Here is a 25,006-nt window from a genome sequence, read left to right as displayed (position 1 = left end):
ATAGATTACAATCTACCGAATAATACTACGTTAAATTGTAAGCAGTGCGTTGAGGTTCACAACCTTTCGACAGTTCACAATCTCGCGAGATAGATTACAATCTAACGGTGTTTACAATTTTATGGTGACATATAGGAATACACGGTCACGTAGCGGCATGTTTTAGACCCCAATATTAACGAAGTGTCCGGCCCAGAAGGATGATCATAAGAAACTCATTCATGAATTATAAAATTTATACAACCTAAATTTAAATGTAAATTCAATTAACTAAGTTTGAATAAAGCGAAAGATAAACATCGTACTTAGATTAACTGTAAACTAAAACATATTCCAATGTTTTTTCGCAGACTTCAAACCCGGTGACAATAAGATTATAACCGGTCCATTTTGGCACGAGGTCTTCACGGAATCATACGAGTATCCAGAGGAAGACATATCCACTACCACATCAGAGCCCCTGCCCTTCTTCGAAGATGATGCTTCAACAAACAATGTTACCGCCCAGCTCGGTAGCCGCGTCCACTTGCACTGCAGAGTTCACGATCTTGGTGAAAAAACTGTAAGTATCAATTTAAGTTATATTTAACCATGTTAAATAATAATAGCAGTATTGGCTTCAGCGTGCGACTCTCATACCTGAGGTCGTAGGTTCGATCCCCGGCTGTGCATCAATGGAATTTCTTTCTAGGTGCGCATTTAACATTTGCTCGAACGGTGAAGGAAAACATCGTGAGGAAACCGACATGTCTTAGACCCAAAAAGTCGACGGCGTGTGTCAGGCACTGGAGGCTGATCACCTACTTGCCTATTAGATTTAAAAATGACCATGAAACAGAAATCTGAGGCCAAGACCTAAAGAGGTTGTAGCGCCACTGATTTTTTTAAATAACAACATAGTCGGCTGATTTAAATTGATTGACAACATTGCCTTCAAGACAAGAATATACCTCTTAAAAGTCCGGCAACGTACACGCCACAGAAAAATGGGTGTTACATTTAACGGTAGGTGAGCCTGTAACTTATTGCTAGGTAAAACATTCAACAGTCGAAACCAATTGATCAAGGAACTATGTACCTATAAGATGGTAAAAGTGCATAGATAGCAATGGTACATACTTTGATAAGTGAAATATCTATATAAAATATTATGTTGGTTTGTGTACGCTTGAAAAACTCAAAAATTTCTGCACCGATTGAGCTGAAATTTTAACATGATATATAATCCGCATCATGGATTGTTTTTATCCAATTTTTTTCCACAAGTATTGCAAAATTAAACTTATATGAAATGTTTTATTTCTCATTTCTCAACCACAATATGCCACAGCGAAGCGTGGCAGGGAACAGCTAGTCTTTATATATATAATTCTTCTGCGAGTGTGTATGTCACTGAACTTCTCTCAAACGACTGGACCGATTTTGATGAAATTTTTTGTGTGTGTTCAAGGGGATCTGGGAATGGTTTAGATTCACAAATCAGCCCGGCAGGTGGCGCTGCAGTCGGTACTCTCATACTTTAATATCCTAATACATAGCTTGAAATATCATGCAGGACAACGTCTGTGGGGTCCACTAGTATATATCATAAAATCTACTTTATGTTCCTCCCATACAAAACGCTAATTTCATTACATATGACCTAATATAATAAGTCATCTAAATTCTAGAGTATTTGGGCCTCCATATTCCATCAGGATTCTAGAAATGCGTAGATGTATTCTCTGTGTCTTATTCTGGGTATTGCTGTTAATCCTACTTATGGTTGGATTACATATACATAACTCACCCAATGTAACATTCCACCTTGACACAGACAGGTTAGAAACCTGTGATTGAGGGATTATAATTGGAGGTTCTAAATTTGACAAGCAATTTGGTATACAGATTTGGTGTTGGAGTTCAATGTTGTCTTCAATTATTCAACATATGAATAAACCATTTTACCGATGATTAAATCAATTATATTAGTAACATTGTTAGTCTTAAATCTTGATATAAATACAAAAAAAAAAAACGTGTGTGTAATTATATACATGCGTTAGAAGTTATACTTCTTTGGCGCAATAATTTTCTTCGAGCACTTTAGAGGAACGTTTCCCTCTTCGAATGGCATTTTTCTTGTCCATTTTAATTGTAACTTCCAATCGAAACTATATAATATGTACTAATCATAATATTTTACAATAAACACTATGTTTTTTCACATTGTAACGGGTTTTCTCGCATAGAAATCATTATTTTGGTTTGATGACAGACAATGCAACTTGTCGATAAAACAGAGCAAGCGCCAACTAGCAGCCCAGACTGTTTTACCGACGTTTGAACAGATATTCAGGATGGCGGATTTTTGTGACGGTGTGCGCGCATCGTAAAAATTTAGTCTCATAATTTTTCCCTAACGAGCCAAAAGAATTATAACTCCAAAAAAAATTATTTTTCTCAATCGTGAGAAAATGACCGTGTATATAATTTATGTTATATATATTAGTTTCCTACCTTTCCAAAATGGCTCGTGCATTCATAATTTAGAATAAATTATCACGGTTGAGTCATGTAAACATCATAGTAGAATAATTACGTACAATGTTGGAGTTCAGCCAAGTTCTGGACCATTGAACAGCACAGCTCTAAAGATATTTATTGTGTAAAATATTTTGGTATGTGTCCCGTAAAATGAACATTTAAGAAAAATAACTTTAAAAATGGTTATATAAAATTGTGACACAAAATTAACAGAATGAAGTTGCCCACGGAAGATGCTACGGCATTGGACATAATTTAAAAACAACATTCGAATAATAATAGAATTATTTATGTTACACTTAATGTAAGAGAATAATAATAAATATTTGTTTATTTAATTTTTCAAATGTAAACTGAACTTTATTGACTATAATGACTCCTTTTCCAGTCTTTGATTATTTAATTGTAATTAATTATTTGCATGCAATTAAAAGACGTAAAGACGGGATCATGTGTCAAACGTGTCAATCCTCTCCTATGCTAACTATTCTCTTAGAATGAAGATTAATAAATTTTAGAATGCATCACATTACAAATGGAAGAATTTTGTTGATGCCTTCACTCCATCCAAGGTCATGTTCTAATCCTTATATGTATAATTGTATTGTACGTGTGTATCTCACTGAACTCCTCTTAAACGGCTTACCCGATTTGAATGAATTTTGTGTGCGTTTGGGTAGCGCCCTGGATGGTTTATATGCACAAATCAGCCGGGCAGATGGTGCTGCAGTCGGTACTTTCATACTTTGTTTAATATCCGTCTGTCGGGTCCGCTAGTTAAATATATTAATACCATTAACTTAATACAAACTTCATTATCATAGTACTTGAAAATAGGCTATTTTTATTATATATTTTTCCACATTTGCTATTTTATGTTGTTTAATAATAATACAAACGCACATTTATATTCAATCAATATAGCGGGGGGATAAAATATATAATACTGCAAGTTCTTAAGAGTAAATTTTTTTCAGATTTCCTGGGTCCGAAGGAAAGGCGAAGAACTACATCTCCTGTCCGTTGGAAGACACACATATTCAGCCGACTCACGCTACTCCCTTGCATTTGAACATCCTAATGACTGGCGCCTGCTCATTCAGTACGTGAGTGAAAGGGACGAAGGATACTATGAATGCCAGATTTCAACACATCCACCACTTGTTAGAAGAGTGCATTTGAGTGTTGTTGGTAAGAGAAATATTTTATTTATGCCAGTATCATATATTAAAATAATTTCAATCTTTTAGCAGTTTTTTATGTAAACACACACAGTCCCAGAAGACTCGCAACTGTGTTGCCGGCCTTTTAGGAATTGGTACACTCTTTTATTGAGGGACCCTATGTCAAATTGGTTTGGAAACAATTTAGTGGGCAGCTGGTTCCACATAGTTGTGATGCGCGGCAAAAACTGCCTTAAAACGCTCAGTTGTGGAAATTAAATGGTCAGACTTGGTACTGCTATACTAACAGCATCATCTCCCTTCTCTTCTATGCTAGGACTGAACTTTCTCGCTGGTCCCTGTTTCTATCGACTAGGCTTAGGATTTTATCTAAGCTCCTTATAAAAACTTATTTGTTCTAATCTGATCAAAATCCCCTTTCGCCTATTTTTGCTTACGCTGTAAAGAAAAGAGAATATTAAGTTAAACGGTGTTTAGTATTTTCATCTTTGAATTATTAAAATATCCTGGCATAGATTGTTCAAAAATGTTTACGTTGAGATAAATAAAGTAACTAAGTGAAGGTCGGGATTTTCCTATTAAAGGTATGTATATGTGTGTTTAATTCTCAACTTTTGTATCAGTCGCTTATAAAAATCATAGAAAGTAATGGGCAGGTAAGCCTCCTGGCCCATCTTACCTATCTTAAATCAAGTCGCAAGTCCGCTGCCGACCTTCTGTGGATAAAAGTCATAACGCCAGTAGATTATTGCCAGTTCTTCTCTTCCGTTCTACGCCCTTGATTTGGGAACTGGCAGTAAATGTAAAATTAGAATTTATTTTTTGTCGTTCATAAGTGTACATTTTGTACAACCTACATAAATAAATGATTTTGGAATTTTGAGATCTAATATACAAAAGATAAAAGACAGGGGTCAAACTTTTAAACTAGTTTTAAGTTTCTTTTTAATTATTTTTATTATTACTTTGTAGGTAAATAAAATTGTAAATACTATTTACCTGATTGTAATCATGACTTTAATTAAAGACATTTTTATATTGCAAAAAAAAAATATAAAAGATAAATCTGTGGCGCTACAACCTCTTTTGGGTCAAGGCCTCATATTTCTGAATCTGTTTCATGACCATTTTTCAATCTAATAGGCAAGTAGGTTATCAGCCTCCTGTGCCTGACACACGCCGTCGAATTTTTTGATCGAAGACATGTCGGTTTCCTCACGATGTTTTACCGTCCGAGCGAATGTTAGATGCGCACATAGAAAGAAATTCCATTGGTGCACAGCCAGGGATCGAATCTACGACCTCAGGGATGAGAGTCGCACGCTGAAGCCACTAAACCAACGCTGCTCTGTAAATAAAAGATAAGACACATTAAAACAATGCCATAGAGAAATGAGAATTACGTTAGAGTAAAATTAACTTACTTTAACGCAAATGGGTACGGTCATTATGCCCGAGTATGCCTAATTAAAATAATAACCGTACTTAGCACGTCATATAATTTTATTAAATAAAGATGTCACACGCTAGAAGTACTTACTTTGTGAAGGATCAGTTCATAATGTTGTCTTTTGTCTGTTCAAAGTGTTCTTTACAGTACTTTAATCTTTTAATTGTAATAAAGAATTAGTTTAAGTTAGTTTGTCACTTTTATAACTTTACAAGAAACTTTCTTTCTATTAAATATATACTACTAGCCGACCCGGCAAACGTTTTTCCATGTATATTATTTCGAGTAAAAATTTTTTTAGGTCAATAAAAATAACTATCTGCGACTCTCATACCTGAGGTCGTAGGTTCGATCCCCGGCTGTGCACCAATGAACTTTCTATGTGCGCATTTAACATTTGAGGAAACCGACATGTCTAAGACCCAAAAAGTCGACGGCGTGTGTCAAGCACATGAGGCTGAGCACCTACTTGCCTATTAGATTGAAAACTGGTCATGATTCAGAAATCTGAGGCCAAGACCTAAAGAGGTTGTAGCGCCACTGATTAGACTGAGAATTTTATATATATGGATATGACTAATTTAAATTATATTTTTGTAATTTCTTAATTTAATTTTAATAATTTTTTTAATTCGACATGTCTAAGACCCAAAAAGTCGACGGCGTGTGTCAAGCACATGAGGCTGAGCACCTACTTGCCTATTAGATTGAAAACTGGTCATGATTCAGAAATCTGAGGCCAAGACCTAAAGAGGTTGTAGCGCCACTGATTAGACTGAGAATTTTATATATATGGATATGACTAATTTAAATTATATTTTTGTAGTTTTACGAACTACTAAAAAACGAAATTGTTATTTCGCTTCCATTTGAGGCGACACAATCAAGTAACTTTGTTTACAGATATAAACCTAAATTTACATTGTTTGCTCGACATTTTGAATGCTTTCAGCCAGTCGTGGTCAGCGAGACTGCAACAATGCGTTTCGTAAATTATATCGTAAATCGTTAATACGTTTATTTACTAGCCACGTAAACTATAATTTATGGGGAGGGGGGGTTACTTTAAGGGGAGTTGATGGCCTGAAATGCTTCGAGAAAAGGATGTTACGCTCAGTTAGTTAGTATTACGCTTAGTTAGGCGACAAACAATATATAGTTTACTAGCGACCCGCCCCGTCTTCGCACGGATGCAATGCTGATACTAAATTCAAAGTGCTATAGAGTATAGGGAAAACCGCGGCCTCCGACGCGCTGCGTCCCGCAATTTTTAAATTTGTAATATCTTCGAAAATATTCATTTCAATCATATGCTGTAAAGGGCCATATAGATCTATATTAAATCTGTACCTATTGGTTAAAATCGCTTCGAAAATTAGCCATTATTTGTCGTAAATGACAAAAAAATGTTAATGTGGGATATCCATGAGAGATAGACATACACCATCCCGGAGTTTTCTATAGACCTTTTCAATGTGTACAATACTAAGTACATTATTTTGATAAATCTCATAGGGTTCGCAATGTAAGCGGAAAAATTTAATTATTTACGATTTACGACATCACATTAGAAACCTCAAAAATAACAGTATTTCTCCATCTATATTTAATGGATGTTATTATACATGTAAACCTTCCTCGTCAATCACTCTATCTATTAAAAAACCGCATCAAAATCCGTTGCGTAGTTTTAAAGATTAAGGCATACATAGGGGCAGAGAAAGCGACTTTGTTTTATACTATGTAGTGAATACACTACTTAGTATTGTCTTTTATTAACATAACTTTTACACATTCAAAGAAAACACTTTTTTAACGTATAGAAGCTATGTATATTAACTTATAATTATTTTACATTACACGACGTTTCGCGTGCTTAACAGCGTGCGTGGTCACGGTGACTGAAGACAAAAGGTGTTGAATGTCAAAAAGTATCACAGCAGCCTTGCGATTCTGTAACTCACTTTTCGAACTCACACAGCGGTTTTCGCAGCGGCGGTCTGCGTGAAGCAGTCATTTTATGATTTGGCATTCTGATAAGGTCCCTCCTTGTAGTTTATTGTTAATCAGTGTAACATAAATTCTATTATTATTCGAATGTTGTTTTTAAATTATGTCCAATGCCGTAGCATCTTCCGTGGGCAACTTCATTCTGTTAATTTTGTGTCACGGTGCGCGCGCATCGTAAAATTTCACTCTTATCAATTTTTTATAACGCGCCTTAAGAAGTATAACTTCAAAAAAATCCTTAAATTACCAAACACCTGGGATCCAATATTATCCAAATTAAAATCTCAAGACAAACAATCCGGCGAAATTGAGGACACCGTGAGTCATTTCTGCAAAAACCCTTTATCTTTTAGTCGATATCAACTCTGGTGTGTTCTTTAAATACACTACTTACTTACTACCGAAACACTTTGTGATGTGAGATATCTTAACGTAGATTAAACAGTCGTAAATGAAACCCCAAGATCGAACGTGAACGCTGCCTTATCATTATGAGAAGCAATTATATGCAGTATGGTATGTGAGGATCGTAAATGCGTTCTAACAGCCTACACGAGCCTTTTACTGCCCAGACACCCTGTATGAGCCGTTAAGCCTCAGGAATGCCAAGTAGGGACGCAATAAACATTGATTTTCGTTTAGCAACCCCAAAATTGAAAATTAAGTTGTCTATTGGGTAGGGGAATCCTTTTTATAGTTATCGTTTAATACTATTTAAGTATCTATAAGGTTTTAAGAGCATTCAAAAAAGATTCGAAAAATTTCAATATAAATAAAAACGAATCCAGCTCCGTAAATATACGTAATGGCTATGAATAATTAACAGAAAATGAGGGTAGGAACGAAAATATTATCGTGGAAAACAATTTGATACTATCAACACCTGAGCAAATAACAATTTGGATAAAAACGGTCGTCGGACTTAACTTAACCGTGTTCGAACTGGCCCGGATTACTCGGGACCAGCAGCCCACAGAATAAATATTGATTGGAAATAATATATGTGGAGTATTTGACATTTAAAGAAAACATACATAAAAAATAAAAACCAAAGAAACAAATAATAACAAATTAATAATTTTTCTTTGTTCTGAGAAACAAACTACACTAATATTGATCGATCGCAATCAATTTTTTTATACACTCTTCGTTATATGAAAATCTTTTATAATGGTATAATTTATATATTTATGAACTTTTTTTATATCTAAAAACTAACTTAAACGTACTTTTTAGTGCATACCTACATAGTACAAGAAACATTTTGCTATGCTACCCAGAGACTGTTTGGTTTTCCGGAATGAAAACTTTTTAGGTTTTTCTGTGAATTGTTCTGTATATAAACCTCTAAGTTCATGTCATAAGTTTTAATTTAACAAATAAAAAATAGGGGTTAATTTAAACACAGGATTGGATGTATTTTTGTATGCTGTATCATAAAAAATAAAAACAAAATAACTGTCTAAAAAATAAAAAAATCAATTTTGGATTGAGAAGCCGATTCTAAAACTTACTGAATATGTATAAAAATTTCATAAGAATCGGTAGAGCCGTTTCGGAGGAGTATAATGAACATTGTGACACTAGAATTTTATGTATTAGATGGGATAAAAATGTTCATAATATTTTCAGACGTTTTACTTGTAAAAGTCAATTTATATTTGTGATGAACGGTTCTCTCATTCATATTTGCATAATTTTTTATTCCCATATAATATAATGCTTACAATTTTCACGTGGATATGAAATAAAATAATTTGAATGTCGGTTTTATTATTGATATAAAAAATGCTTACAATTTTCACGTGAATTCATATTCATAATATTAATAAAATAATTTTAATGTTGGCCAGCAACTTTCATCCCTACCTTGCGATTCTGTAACTCACTTTTCGATAAGGAGGGAGCTCTTAGTTTATTGTTTATCAGAATGCCAAACCGTAAAGTGACTGCTTCACGACTGATTTGAGCGAGACCGCCGCTGCGAAAACCGCTGTGCGAGTTCGAAAAGTGAGTTACAGAATCGCAAGGCTGATACCTAATCCGTATTATTAAGCAAAAAATTACAAGTAAATTTTGTTATATTTTAATTTTTGACGTGACAACGTCTTATAATTCGATGGAGCCGGCTGCATGCACGAAAAAACATGACTCATGCGGCGTAACCTCGCTCTGAGGCGTCACCTCGCTCTGAGACGTTACCTCGCTCTGAGGCGTTCCATTTAAAATTGACATAATTGTATTTATGCGTACAAATAAATGTAACTTGATCAATTCAATTGTGATTTCCATTTACCTCCTTCTCTATATCCATACAAAATACCTATCAAACAATTTTTTTTTTTTTTGAGAAATGCAACCATCCCATCAATATTTTTTTATGACGTTGTCACGTTCAACTATCGTCAGTAAACCGACTTTACAGACAACCGATTTTTTGTAACATATATGTTCACCATAATTGTCATGTGTTTTAGAATAGATAGCTTGTAACATATACTATAGATGTGGTGAACTTTAATCAATAAATAAATCTCAATTGATTACGCTTCGCTTAGCCACTAAGCGTCCATTTCCGGGTAACCACAAGTTAAATTAAGAAACAGGAAACAACTGTTTTATGTGCTCTGTGGTTGTCCTTAATCCTCCCTTATGTCGTCTTCAATTACACGTTTATGCCTCTCAGTTAAGCTCAGGATAAACTCACTTCTAGGTCTTGATATTACAGTTAACTACAACAGTTAAGTCAAGTGAATCCGAATGAAATTTATTTTAACAGTTACTAGTTTCACATAATAATAAATAATAGTTTAAAAAACTAAAAAAACGCGCTTTTAAAGCACATCAAACTAAAAAGTGAAAAATAATTCCTAATTTAGGCTGAAAATGGTAATGAACAAAAAATACTGGTATTATTGTGAAAAAGCGTGGGGCGCCCTGTGCTATATTTTTCGTCTATCGAGCAACCCACGCGTTTTTTAGTTTTTTTAAACTATTATTTATTTTTTAGTTAAATTTTTTTTATTTTTTTTCTGATTATTGCATTGTCATCGATCTTTGACAGGTGCGCAAAGTTTGAATTAAATCTGTCCGTTAAAAGTGGGTCAAAATCTAGTCCGAAGGAGTCGGTTACATACATACATACATACATACATACATACATACATACATACATACATACATACATACATACATACATACAGGTGGAGCTAATATAAAACGTGTAAAAATGAAGATTCTTATTATCAAATGATTCGGTTCAATTATACTTTATATCTCAAACAATTACCTACATTCACTAAGTACGAAAATTTAAATTTAATGTAGGTTAGTTGTGTACATGTGCAGAGCAGTGTTGGCCTAGTGGCTTCGGCGTGCAACTCTCATACCTGAGGTCGTAGGTGCGATCCCCGGCTGTGGACTTTCTTTTTATGTGCGCATTTAACATTTGCACGAACGGTGAAGGAAAACATTGTGAGGAAACCGACATATCTTAGACCCAAAAAGTCGACGGCGTGTGTCGTGAGTCGAGGCCCTGGAGACTGATCACCTACTTGCCTATTAGATTTAAAAATGATCTTGAAACAGATATAGAAATCTGAGGCCAAGACCCAAAGAGGTTGTAGCGCCACTGATTTCTTTTTAGTTATGTACAACGTGTTATTAAATTATAACAAAATAAAAATATTCGTTGATCTGCAAATATTAAAATATCAACTATGTATTGTGTAAATTATATACGATTTTTATAGACACGTGTGTTTTTTTTTTGTTATTATATGTATGTTGTTAATGATCATTTAAAGTTTTTGAAATTTGTAAAAAGGTTTTATTTATTTTAAGGGCTGATGCTTATGGCAAGTAAAGGTATAAAAATTAAAACAAGACTAATTACAAGTTGCGCTACAACCCTGGTCTCACATTTTGTGCCTTCTGTATTTGATACACGTCGATTTGGGTCTTAGGTATGCTGGTTTCTTTGCTTTTGCCGTACCTGCGATTATTAATTAAAAAGCATAGACAGAAAGTCCATTGGTACATAAGTAAACATACGATCACAGGAATGAAAGTTGCACCTTTAAGGCCCTATCCCAGCACAAATTGCTGTGTCAGTGTCTCGCGGTGCGCTGTGGAGAGCTGGTGCACTGAGGTGCGCCGGCCCGTAATAAGAATTAGTTATGTAAAACATTAAATTAATGTAATTTTATCAATTTTTTTTCTAAAATGGATTACTTGGCTTGCGATAAAATATATCGTGTAAATTTCAAAATCATGTTCTATATACATTTTCGTCATAAAATAAATTAAAAGTGTCAAAAATTGGCTATGTTTGGATTTTTTTTCTATCGAGCGTTATTTGTGTAACGATCTTTCAAAATGGATACATAAACTACTCAACTCCACCATATTTTTTTCCATTTGCCCTACTTCAAGCAACGATGACGAAACATGGAAAGAAACAATGTACTTTTTTGGAATTTGGCGACCAGATAGGTCCTTAAGCTAGGCCAATATTGCTCGTAACATTTAAACATTAACAAAATCAACATTAAAATCCTTACTAATCTCATATTCACGTGAGAGTTGAAATTGTAAACATAAGTTAGTTTTAGAGAGTCGCATGCTGAAGCTAACCCAACATTGACACTACGCTAGTTAACAAACATGAAATAAAAGTATCCACATTTACGAGAAGGCCTCACAGCGTCACAAGATACTCTATATGTTTATCGCAATGTTTTTTTTTTAAACTATATGTATATGTCTGCAACGCTGTACGGTGATAAACAAAAATAATAACAGCGAAATATAATAATAATTTATTGCAAGAATATGGTGCAAAAATTTGTAAGGTGGTACAATGGCGCGCAAATTTTAAGTTTTCAATTCACATTTTAGTCATGTGAATTGGTCAGTTCTTATATTATTTGTATCGTACATATCATTATCAATTTTTTTCCAAAAGTAATACACCAAGTCAATTTTTAAAGACTCTAGTTGGAAGATCTATTAATTTTTAATAGATTATATAATCATAAAATAATTATTGTAACAGTTCCGGAATGATTTTTGCCTTTTTGCCTTTTTTTGAATGACACCGCCAATTTCTCCCCATGTCTACTTCTTACTTCGACTTCTTGTAATAGTATTTGATCGACCTACTTAGCGCTTAGTTTTGACTCTTCGATTACTCGAAGACTCTTCCAATAGATATCGTAAATAAATAATTGAATATCTAAAGATCGCGAAACAGCTAGAAAATTTACAGATAACCTGATATATGGAAGCTTAGGGCAGTGAAAGATCATAAATGAGGTGTTTTTTTTTAATTTGTCTTAATTTTCCTAAGTAAGCGATTTTGGTAATCCTAAATCAGCGATTCTAACCGCTGTAAATGTGAGATTCAGAATCATGTTTTAGCTAAGACTCACGTAAGTCTCTGAGAATTTGGTATATTTATAAACTACTAGCTGGCCTGGCGAACATCGTACCGCCTAACAGTCGATTCTTTATTTGTTTAAAATACTTATTCTGCTATTCGGGACACCAGTCTAGCTAGTAAGATAAAAAAAAGAAAATTGATAAGACTACAAATACATTATGTCAAAAAATAAAAATTTACCTTCCCGGAACCCCTCCACTAACCCTTGAACTTTATGCTATGGTATTAAAGTTCAAATTGACTTTTAAGTATTATTACGAATATTTTGTATGGGAATATAGAAAAGTGTTGTTTTTAGACTTTTTACTCAATTTTTTTTAATTTTTCTCCGAAAGAAAAAAAATCAGATAAATCGGTCAAGCCGTTTTCATGTTATGTCGTGACAACGGAAAACGGGTTTCATTTTTATATATATAGAAGAAAAACCGAAACGGAAACATTACAACAAACATAAATAAAAAAAAACGTTTTTATACCTTCTATTACATCAATCTTAAATTTTTGAAGCTAAGTAATCACATCCCATGTTGGCAAAAAAATAAATTTTAAGGGTTTTTCGGGTATTAATATTTGAGGGTAAACAATTAACAACGTGGAACAAAATTATACTTACTGTGGTAAAACGAAATGACTGTGTGAGAACAAAAAATCAACTCACGTCCTCTGGATCGGACCTCAGAGTAAATAATGTTTTAACTCAATGTTACTTATTAATTCATCAAAGACTAAATGTAACCCGCAAACTTACTTTGAACTTTGATCCATTAATGTTCGTTTCCTTTTTAAATTAATGAATCTATTTAGTTATTTTCTAAAATCTTAAAGTTGTGATGATGATAGGACTTGAGTAGGATATGAACATTGATATACAAAAAACCCAAGATGCACAGTCTCGAATAAAAGTAGCGCTCGAAAGTGTCCCGAAACACTATTTCTGTCCCTTTCTATAACAGTATGTCTATAACAGTATATGTTACAAGCATATATTATTGCAAAATCAACCTTACGCGAATTGCTTAAAGTTGTTATTAGAACGCAGTGTATACGTACTTAAAGTAATAAAATTTTACAACCGACCGTGGTCGGTAGGATGGAGGGTTTTTTATTTACAACTATTTAACATAATTTTAAATTTATCCGACGTTTCGGGTGCTTTACAGCGTGCGTGATCACGGTGTCTGAAGACAAAAGGTGTTGGATGTTAAATAGTTGTAAATTTATAATAATACATAACATTAATCCGGTTAAAAAGTTTTTTCTTTAAATTAAAAAAAAATGTTAAATTGGCTACCTCCTGACCTACACTTTATATAGCGTAAATATATTTGTCAAAAACTACACACAAAAAAGTTCAAAAGTACATAAATTTATTTATAAAAAAAACACAAATAAATAACATCGACTCCACTTATTAGACGCGAGACTATTTGAAATGAGCGCACAATTTAGAATGTTGCGCTCATTTTTTGAGGACGTTTTTTTGACGTTGAGTGACGTGACGTGCATCTTGGGTTTTTTGTATATCAATGGATATGAAGGATTTAGTTTCCAACACTTGGAGAAATTTTCAGATAAAAATATAATTTTGAATTGCGTGGCACAGAAGACTTTTACTACAGAACAAAGACAGACAATATAGTGTCTGAACTCTCTGGGGACTCAGTTTACATACATTTAGATGTATGAAACTTGATTGTTAGATAAGCATCAAATATAAATAGATGTTGATTTTTTTTATCGCATTCACATTCAATAAGAATTTCAACCATTACCAGCGGCATTATACGATTGTGATTGGACATAATTGGAGATTTCCTAACCCCAGGCAGATGACATATCAGATTTTATTAAAATTACAGGATCAAAATATATATATATATATCTATTTTAATATATATAAGTCACATTGTTTGTCCGCTATGGACTTCCTAAACTACCGAACCGATATCAATAAAATTTACACACCGTGTGCAGTTTGATCTAACTTAAAAGATAGGATAGCTTACATCTCAATGTATACCCGCAATATTATTTTATTGCAAAAGAATAGTTTATTATTTCATAGTTACAATTCTAACAGATGGCGCTGTGTTGAAAGTACCAACGTTTCAAATAAGCTACAATTTAATGGCATTACCACCAAAAAAGCATGGTGGTCCCCATGACTGGTGTTCTCCTACCGTTTCCCTTGAATAGGTTACTACTATGTAATATAACTAAAACCTTAGCCACAGCAACGCTTGGCCGGTCTGCTAGTATAATATAAATTTATCTTCCTATGTATGAATTGTTTATGTAATAAATAGGCATAAATGGACAAATATTTATCACTTACATTGTACATTTCTTTTCAGTTCCGAAAGTGGAAATAATCGATGAACGCGGCCAACCGCTGCAGGACAAGTTTTACAAAGAAGGTTCAATAATAGAACTCAGGTGTATTGTCAGTGAGGTACCTCAGCCCGCTAAGCAAGTCAACTGGAAGCATGGGGGCCGCTTGCTGAACTACGACACAAAAAGAGGTGGTGTCAGGTATGTTTATAGTTTTAATTTAAAGAAATTTCAACATTTTAGTAAAGTATTTACAGAATTTCAGTTCAATTAACTTTTAATCGACTTCAATGACAATTTATTTTCAACACAAAAATAATAATAATCAGTGGCGCTACAACCTTTTTAGGTCTGGGCCTCAGATTTCTGTATCAGGTGATCAGCCTTCTGTGCCTGAAGCACGCCGTCAACTTTTTGGGTCTAAGGCAAGCCGGTTTCCTCACGATGTTTACCTTTACCGTTCCAGCGAATGTTTAATGCGCACATAGAAAGAAAGTCCATTGAGACACAGCCGGGGATCGAACCTACGAACTTAGGGATGAGAGTCGCACACTGAAGCCACTAGGCCAACACTACTTTATGAAGTAAATTAATACACAAATTTAACCTTACATAACCTCACAAATGTTCTTACATTACATTACAAGCTATTGATAAGCACTGCTATTCAAACAATGAATATTAAAGTTTCTATTAAACAATTCCATTAAAATGATATAATATTAAAACAGACTTCTAAACGTTAAGAACGTTTTCGTAAATTAACATTCGCAAATTATTTTCCTTCACCGTTTTCACTCATTCATTATTCATATTTTTTCTTTGAATTTAACCTTTCCTAAATTAATGGCTTGTAATAGCATGTAGTTGTTTATTTTCTCTTTGACACTGAATGTTTTAGCTTTGTATTTCTTAATCGACTCTCGAGAAGGAGGCTCAATTGGGTGGTATCTCTGTGTGTATCTTAAATTCTCGAAAGGACCGATTTGAACAATTATGGATACGTTCTTTGAAATGGTTTCAAGGTTCAGAAGTTGATTGCTACAAGAGATATAAAGGGATCTCAAATTATTATGACCTACAAAATGGCATTATAATTAGTGCATTTTGAAAATAGCATTAAGTTTTTTAATCTGAAAAAAAAAAACTATCGATTAATCCTAAAAAGCTGCTGAAACAGATAAAGTAGGTACTGTTATGTTTTTTATGTTAATATTTCTATATAATTTAAGAGCAATATACCTACAGTATTATAAGCGATGTTGGCCATTGGAATTCAGCGTATTGCTCTTATCTTAGAAGTAGTACCGGTTCGAACCCCGGCTGTGCACCAAACGTGCTTTCTACGTGGGCATCTAACACTTGCTCGGCGACACATGTCATGCCATCACCTTAGAGAAGACTCATCACCTACTTGACAGTGCAATAGATGATCATAGCGCCATCGGATATATCATATCATATAACATCGCCTATAGTGTCTTACATTTACAGAATCATTTATTTTTAATTTTATTTATCTCTAACGATAGCATAATATATCTCATAAACGGTGCAATTCAAAGCTTGGTTATTTAAGGACTGATTCAAGAATGCATAGGACAGTGAAGCTTCCGATTGGATGTAAACTAATTTCATCTTCTAATTTGCTTAAATACATAGAAAATGGAGCCAAAAGGTTTCGACCTGATATCCCAGAGACCATTGATACGTAGGACCACAGTCCACGATGGAAAGACAGTTGGTTAACTGCCTATCAATGGAGAAGAGCAGTGCGTGACAGTACTCGTTGGAAAAAGTCCTTTGCTCTGGCAGGTCAAAATTTAACAATGTTTAATAACATTATGAACAATTTCTAACTCAATGTATTCTTTACGTGCGCCTTGTACTAAATAGTACGAAGTAAGTGAAACTAAAGAAATATTTTAAAGATGGCGACAAAATAGAATTGAAATTTCCAAAACAATAAAGACGTTCTAAGTAAACATCTGTGCACGGTTTATTCTGTTAAAATAAGCTTCTTGCAGACGTTTTAAACGTGGACTTTTAAAGCGATGACTTCGTAAAATTCTGTCTAGTCAAGCAATTTAGAAATTCCTTAAAATTCACGCTTAGAAACTGCGAAACGTGAGAGATTGAAGAATTACGGTTTTAATTCCAGAGTGGATTTCTCTGTTCTATTATCGCATATCTGCACACGTTTAGGTTTTACTGAGAGAAAAACGTTTATTATTTGGCTTACATGCATTTCATCCGTTTTTGTTCCCTTTTCTAAATGATAATCTCACGGTATTCATGAAATCCTTTTGGCAGACCATTTAAGAAGAGACTAAAACGTCACTTATGAAATTATTAATATTCCTTAAGCTAGTTTCAGCAAAAAGAGGATCTGTATTTGAATATAACACACACACACACACAGTTGACGGTTATTATGTCAAAAAAACATAACAGATTAAAATTAATTGATTTAAAAAATAAGAGAGATTTAAGATTTTTAATTATATTTAAGATTAATGTTGTTTAGTTAATACTAATACAATAATAGTTAATTTGTAACTATTAAACACCAAAACTACTATCTATCTAAAATTATTTTACCATCATATTCCTACAATTTAAAATATTATTCCAACCGTGCAAAACGGACGGTAATATTTAATTTATGATAAGGATATTTATGCAAACATCTTGTTTGTACTGAACTTGTACTATTAAGTTGATATGTTGGTAATACTGCCAAGTCCAACTTCTTGCTGTTACATCTTGAGTGAATATATAAATGGCTCAAATGTAAAAACCAGTGGCTCTACAATATTTTAGGTGTGGGCACCAAATTTCTGTATCTATTTCGTAATTTTTGAAGTTATACTTCTTTTGGCGCGATGGAGAAAAATGATGATTCCTATTATTTTTGAAAATGTAAAATAGGGTATGTCAGTCAGAATGACCCAGCTTTCTAATGGTGAAAGATGTTTTGAAATCAGTCCAGTAGTTTTTGTATGAAAACATCACTAACATACATACAAAAACACAAATGTTTCCTCTTTATAATATTAGTATAGATAATATAGACTACATGTTTAAGTCTTTCCCTCTAAGGTAAATACTCAAAATAATCGCAAACAAATTCATGGTTAAATAAATAAAATATCTAGCTTTAATTAAACCAAATATATTCAATGTTTATTAATCTTAAAGTTAATTAGAACCACCCCCATTCATCTTTGCAAATTTCAAATAAGGGTTGTTAGCACGCCGTTAATTAATTGGCATCACTTGCCGTAAAGGGTTAAATGTTTTTAGCGTATTGGACACACTAGGAAACTAATTAAAAACCAAACCGTAACGGTCTATCGTAAAACGTTACAATAGTTTGTTAGCTTTGTTCCCAATTTTCGAAACGATGACCATGACGAGACGCGCGATATTTAGTTGCCGATTTTTATGGTTGAACCTATGGCTCGAGTATGCCAGTCCTGACGTCTTACATTCAAATTACGTGCACTATTTTTGAAGTGAAACTTCTTTATCGGGGTTGGAAAAAAAATTTGTGTAACATTTTTTCGTTACGCGTCACATTTTTCGGTTACGCGCCATGTTGCTTTTTGAAGTCAAACTTCTTTATCGGCGTTGGAAAAAAATTGACCGGCACATTTTACCACGCTTGATCCGAAGAGATTCGAAGCCATTCGTTATTATATATACAAAAATATATAATAACGAAAACAATGATAGTAATTATTATTAATATATATTATATAATATAGTATATTAATTCTATTACAATCAATGAAATTCTGTAATAATCTTAGTAGTAATAAGTTAAAATGAAATAATTTTGTATTTGTATTTATGTCTATGATAATAAAAGCCTTTTGTTAAACTTTATCTAATTTAACTTTATTTAACCAATTTCTGTAAAGTTGCATATAGTAGATCATTTTTCGAAAAATAAGGTCATAAGAAGTTTCACTTCTTACGTGTGTACACCTAGTACACGCACATATTTTTTTTTTCTATACGCGTAAACTCGCTACCTTGGTGAAACCGGAAGAGCATCTGGAAGACACCGGTAGGCCCAAATAATCGCGTGTCAGACACAGAAGGATTACCTACACACAGAGACACAGAAATCTCAGTCTAGGACGAAATGTAAAAGTGCGTTGTGCGTCAGCATACACAGAGTTTGCGATTATTCTGGCAGGTACAATTAGGTTTGTTATAGACGTATGTACTCACAGCAGCAGTGTTGGTCTAGTGGCTTCAGCGTGCGATTCTCATCAGAGAGAACCTACAACAGGTTCGATCCCCGGCTGTACACCAATGGATTTTCTTTCTATGTGCGCATTTAACACTCGTTCGTACGGTGAAGGAAAACATCGCGACCAAACCGGCTTGCCTTAGAGTCGACAGCGTATGTCAGGGACAGTTTGATCACCTACTTGCCTATTAGATTGACAAATGATCATGAAACAGATTCAAAAATGAGGCCCAGACCTACAAAGGTTGTAACGCTACTGATTTATTTTTATGTACTCACATTCTGGTTTTCTTTACAAATAAACTCTTAAAGCCTCTTAAAGCTCGATTATTAGCAATACGTCCTGATACATGTCTTTTTGTAGTAATTAATGTGAAGAAAAAACTTTTTAACCGTATTAAAGTTACCACCACGTCACGTCTTCAGTCACCACCACGCTGTAAAGCACGCGAAACGTTGGTTAAATTTAAAATTATGTTAAATAATTGTAAATTTATAATAATACGTAACTTTAATCCGGTTAAAAAGTTTTTTCTTTAAATGTGTAAAGGCTATGTCAATAAAAGATAATACTAGTAATTAATTTGAATAAATACGTTTTTTACAAATTTAAACGTGTTTATTACACGCGTTGTCTGTATAATTACGCCGTGCAAGCTTTAAAAATCCGAATGTAAAAAGAGAAATAGTAACAATTTTTAGTTGATACACACATGCATTCCGTAACCGGTATTCAAATATGCAAGGAATTAAAATGGAAGGTTTTTAGTTGTATAGAGGGAATTTTTCCGTTGTTGGAATATGAAATGAATGGGGATGCGAAATTAAATTTACCTGAGTCTGTGACATAATGTTAACAAAGAGAAATTTTTGTTTGACAAAATTGTCGGAAAAATTGATACATGTCTAGTTTTTAAAATTAGTTTTCCAAAAACTACTGTATCTCATACAAGTGACGTTATAATTTTTTATATTGATTTTGTAGATTCATATTGCTTATGTATTAAAATGTAGGGAATCTCTTAGAGATAAATTCAAGGAAATTAATATACTTAACTTTCCCTCGCAATATATTTATGAAAATATTATGTATGAATACAAAAATAGTGATAAGTTTATTAGAATATAACATACGCACAATGTTAATACTCGGAACAAACGCAGGCTGCAATTTCCCCGTACCTGACTATCTAAAGTTAGTCATTCTTTTTTGGGAAAAGGGATACTCTTCTTTTATAAAATCCCAGAGGCTCTTTTATCTATGCCTTTTAATAAATTTAAGAAATGTATTAAAGAAAAGCTGTGTAAAAAGGCTAACTATAAAGTTAACGATTATCTAGTTGATAAAAGGGCTGTCTTGAGTAGGGGTGCCTACAAATTCAAATTTAATGACGTGGAATAAGTGATACCTGTATCTTATGTACCATAATAAACATATTTTATTTTATTTTACCTTGAATCCTCAGTGCCGGAAAACAAAAGCCGTTATTTAAACTGTCATTTCGTTTCACGAACAACAGGTCAGCGCAACGATCAGGTGGCCTGAACTACTATAGCCGTATTTCTAATAATAATAATAATTTATTGAAAAATTATGGTACAAAAACGTGTAAGGTGGTATAATCGTGAGTTCGCATACTCTGCCACACACAATGGCACGCAAATTTGTCTTTAAAGGAATTTTACATTTTACATTATTAGTCATATGAATTGGTCAGTTCTTATATTATTTGTATCGTACTTATCACATCATACGTTATTAAATTAATATCAACACACAGTGTCTCACGTAAATAATCATTTATTGTATAATACATTTTGACGTGACAACGTCTTATAATTCGATGGAGCCGGCTGCACGCACGAAAAAACATGACTCATGCGGCGTTACCACTGAGGCGTTTCATTTAAGGCTTGAAGTGCAAACGTGAGCGCGACAAAGAGGCACAAAAAATTGAGATAATTGTACGCATAAATACAATTATGTAATTTTTTTAACGAACGAACGTTGTCGAACGCGGAGGCCGATTGTGCCTCTTTGTCGCTCGTTCCGCGCTCTCGCTTGCACTTCAAGCCTTAAATGGAACGCCTCAGAGCGAGGTAAGGCCGTCATGTTTTTTCGTGCTTGCAGCCGGTTCCATCGAATTATAAGACGTCGCGTCAAAATATTGGTACAATTTTTGTAAACAATTTAAACCCTATTTTAAATGTATAAACATTGTTTCAGTGTAAAAACGGAGGCGACATCTAACGGCGCATTATCAAGACTGTATATAGCCAATGCGAATAGAAATGACTCTGGTAACTACACGTGCGCTTTAGCCGATGTCACCGCTTCTGCTGTAGCGGTTCATGTGCTAAGAGGTAAGATATAGATAGTATATAATATGTTAACACGAGATTTGTCGCCATCAGCCTCATACATAAATACGTGGTAGTTAGGAATGAAGTTTTGTTTATATATGACAATACAGTAAAATATGGAATTTAAATGCCAACCCCTTTTTCAAATAGTTTCGAGCATGTCAAATATAAAAAGAATTAAACATGATCTCTTAAAACTCAATTCCAGTTTGGTAGAAGATTAAAGATGCTGTATTGCATATACATAAAATGAACTAGACGCATTTCATTTATAGTAAATATGTTTGGTGTGTAAGAAATTGTTTTATAAAAATATAATTTCTAACTTTGACTTGCTTAGATCTGCTGTGAATTGTTATAATATTACACTTTTGAGTTAATCAGTGTTATGTATAAACAACAGTAATTCCATTGATTAAATATAACTCGCTTAAAATCGAGTCAAAAACTGTTCTAAATTCTGTGCTAGATATCCAATGATCGACATCCATTTAGCAATGATCAAAGCATCGCTCTCGCTTTACCATTCGAAACCGATTTCCATATTCAAATCATTGCAGGCGAAAATCCTCTGGCGATGCAAAGAGGGAACTCCTCAGGAGTACATCCATCAATGGTTCTCATCCTAGCGTTAATCAGCTGACACATATGGAGCGCGTAATGAACGCGCAAGTTTTATTGTAAATATTGTACCGTTGTGATATAAGTATTTGTAATGTTTGAATTGTATCTTATATTTAATAAGGCGATAGTTTAAAATCATATATAACACTATGATCAGATATGTATCCATACCATTGTCATACTACGTTAAATAAGAAATAATTTTTGAATTAACGATTATCATATGGAATTCGTATCGAGATTTTATCTTGCGTAAAGTTGATTACTATATATTTAAACATAAGAATCTATATATATATAATGAAAATGGTCTTCGTTTGAGGCTCAATCACGCCTAAACCACTGATCGTATCGACATGAAATTTTTCCTAGATGGTTTATGGCTATTTATTTATTAAATTCCATTTTTTCATCGTTCCTTCACTTTTTTATTGCTGTTTTACTTTTATGAAAATTTATCCATACGGACTTCACCGCGGAAACATTCGGGGAGGCTTCCTAGAACCTCTAAACGTCAACATCTGTTAAAAACTCGATTTTCGAAATATTTCAATTTTCTTAGCGGGAAGTTAAAAAGAAGAATAATAAAAATATGAAAAAAAATAAAATAATGAAACATAAAATTTATTTTAATTCGTCCAGCAAAGCGGGCGCGAAACGGCTAGTTATATATATGTATTTTGCATAAATATTTATATTTATTATCTACCTTTTTTGTGGGGATGTGCGTTACGCATACCCGCTGTGCGGCTGCCTCGTGGTGAAGGGTTATGTGGGACTCGATGCAGTGCATACCCACTAAACCCCACGGCGCCACAAGCAATTACTCAAATCAGGACACAGTGACAGCATAGCCTTGTCCGCCAGGATATCGGCCATTGAAATCACGGCCACGCATGCTCCTTGCACCATACTGCTTGACTTGTATTAAAGGTAAAAACTAACCTGCGAATATTCCTATATTATATGTTTTATTCAACATAGTTATGTCACTGACTGCTGTCTATGGCATTAACTATTGTTATTAAATAAATTTCATCCACTCTGTTTAATTAAGTGAAACAACTGCTTAAAAATGATTAGAAAGAGGCAATCACGTATCTGGTATACCGTGAAACCGCGCTTTTTGAAATTAATTTTACAACAAATTCGGCGAAAGGGCTTGTATTCAGTTTGTCTAATTTAAAGAAAAACTGTGTGTACTAATGTACACGCGTTAGAAGTTATACTTCTTTGGCTCAATAATTTTCTTCGAGCACTTTAGAGGGACGTTTCCCTCTTCAAATTGCATTTTTCTTGTCCATTTTAATGGTCACTTCCAATCGAAACGATATAATATGTTCCAATCATGATAGTTTACAATAAACACTATGTTTTTTCACATATTAGAACGGGTTTTCTCGTATAGAAATCTTATTTTGTTTTTAATAAACACGACTCTGAAAAGCACTACGCCATGACAGACAATGCAACTTGTCGATAAAACAGCAAGCGCCATCTAGCGGCCCAGACTGTTTTACCGACGCTTGAACAGATATTCACGGTGTCGGTTTTTTTGTGACAAAATTTACTCTCATTATTTTTCCCTACGGCGCCAAAAGAAGTATAACTTCAAAACTGACCGAGGTGAATAGTCTTTAAAACTGCGCAATTAATTTAATAGCACTTGAAATATAACTTTGTGTAGCGTATCTTTAACTAGTAAGAGATAAACAACAAAGTCAAACTTCCTTTGTTTACACGCTCTGAGTGGATAAATTTCAAATTACCAACGCCAGCTGTAGTCTGTTTGCAGAACTGTTCATCGTCTACCATTTCAACTTTTAGTTTTGTGATTAACATTCAGTTTGGTCTACAGAAACTAAAATGTGTTTTTCTAGATTACCAAAACAAGTAGGTATATATTAAGATTCTGTGATTTACCACTATCCCCGGTTAGGGACCGTTCAAGTATTACGTAACGAATTTTAGGAGCCCTTCATCATTTTGTAAAACGTTACGATGCGGGGCGGGGATTGAATTACACGTTATTGTTAATATTATTTTCGACTTACACCACATAATAGTAACTGAAGAGTCACTAGGTGGTCACGAAACGTTTTACTATACTTGGGTACTGAAAAACGTTACGGCGAGTTACATGGGGGAGGGGAAAAATTGCGTTAAGTAATACTTGAACGCTCCCTTATGGTAAGGATATATAAGAATGATGAGGTTTTGGCCTCAACGAATGGAGAAAGAGAGCCATAGACATAGTCAGTTGGGAAAAGCTGGAGGAGGCCTTTACCCGTGGGAATCAGATCGACGGTACTGAAGGTAGCTAGAATATAGGATAACAAGCAAAAGAAAAAAAAAAAGAAAAAAAGTTAAATAATCTAAGCTGTTTGTTTTTGTCATGATTGGAAATAAAACGGGATTTATTATCAATATCACCAATGAACATAGGCTATAGAATATTTTCCAAAAAGTTAGGGATTCATATGAAAACTTCGTTAGGTTACACTAACAAGGCGTGAAAGATACCAATAAATTCACAATCGAGCAAAATTATGTACAGTCTACCAAAAAAACTTTTGTTTAAACATTACATTTATCGAGGTAGGCTATAAAAACTTCACGCTACGACCGAATTAACGTGTGTGGAACCAAAGAGCAGAGCTAGTCTTAAATAAAGATAAACAATCGTGGTCTCAAAATTGTTTAAATAAAACGAAGTCTAGTAATAATAATTAATGGCTTTTCGTAAAGCCAAAGAAAGGTCTTCTTTATGATAATTTTCTTTCTGCCTCGTAATTAGCTCTGCTTATATA

The 25,006-nt window shown here is 33.8% G+C and overlaps 1 protein-coding gene across 1 annotated transcript in view; it reads left to right on the top strand.

Moving 5' to 3' along the window:
- LOC125059442 (Down syndrome cell adhesion molecule homolog) overlaps window positions 1–22,545 on the top strand; it is a 28,754-nt gene extending 6,209 nt beyond the window's left edge. The window contains exons 2-6 of the mRNA XM_047663870.1: window positions 351–562; window positions 3,504–3,717; window positions 14,968–15,145; window positions 21,436–21,572; window positions 22,133–22,545. Of these exons, the coding sequence (XP_047519826.1) occupies window positions 351–562; window positions 3,504–3,717; window positions 14,968–15,145; window positions 21,436–21,572; window positions 22,133–22,215 (824 nt within the window). The 3' untranslated portion in view covers window positions 22,216–22,545. The remainder of the gene's footprint in view (window positions 1–350; window positions 563–3,503; window positions 3,718–14,967; window positions 15,146–21,435; window positions 21,573–22,132) is intronic.
- The last annotated feature ends 2,461 nt before the right edge of the window (window positions 22,546–25,006 follow it).

Source organism: Pieris napi, chromosome 19, assembly GCF_905475465.1.
Source record: "Pieris napi chromosome 19, ilPieNapi1.2, whole genome shotgun sequence".
Lineage (NCBI taxonomy): Eukaryota > Metazoa > Arthropoda > Insecta > Lepidoptera > Pieridae > Pieris > Pieris napi.
Note: the sequence above shows the minus strand (reverse complement) of the source record. Positions and strands in the feature narration are given on the sequence as shown.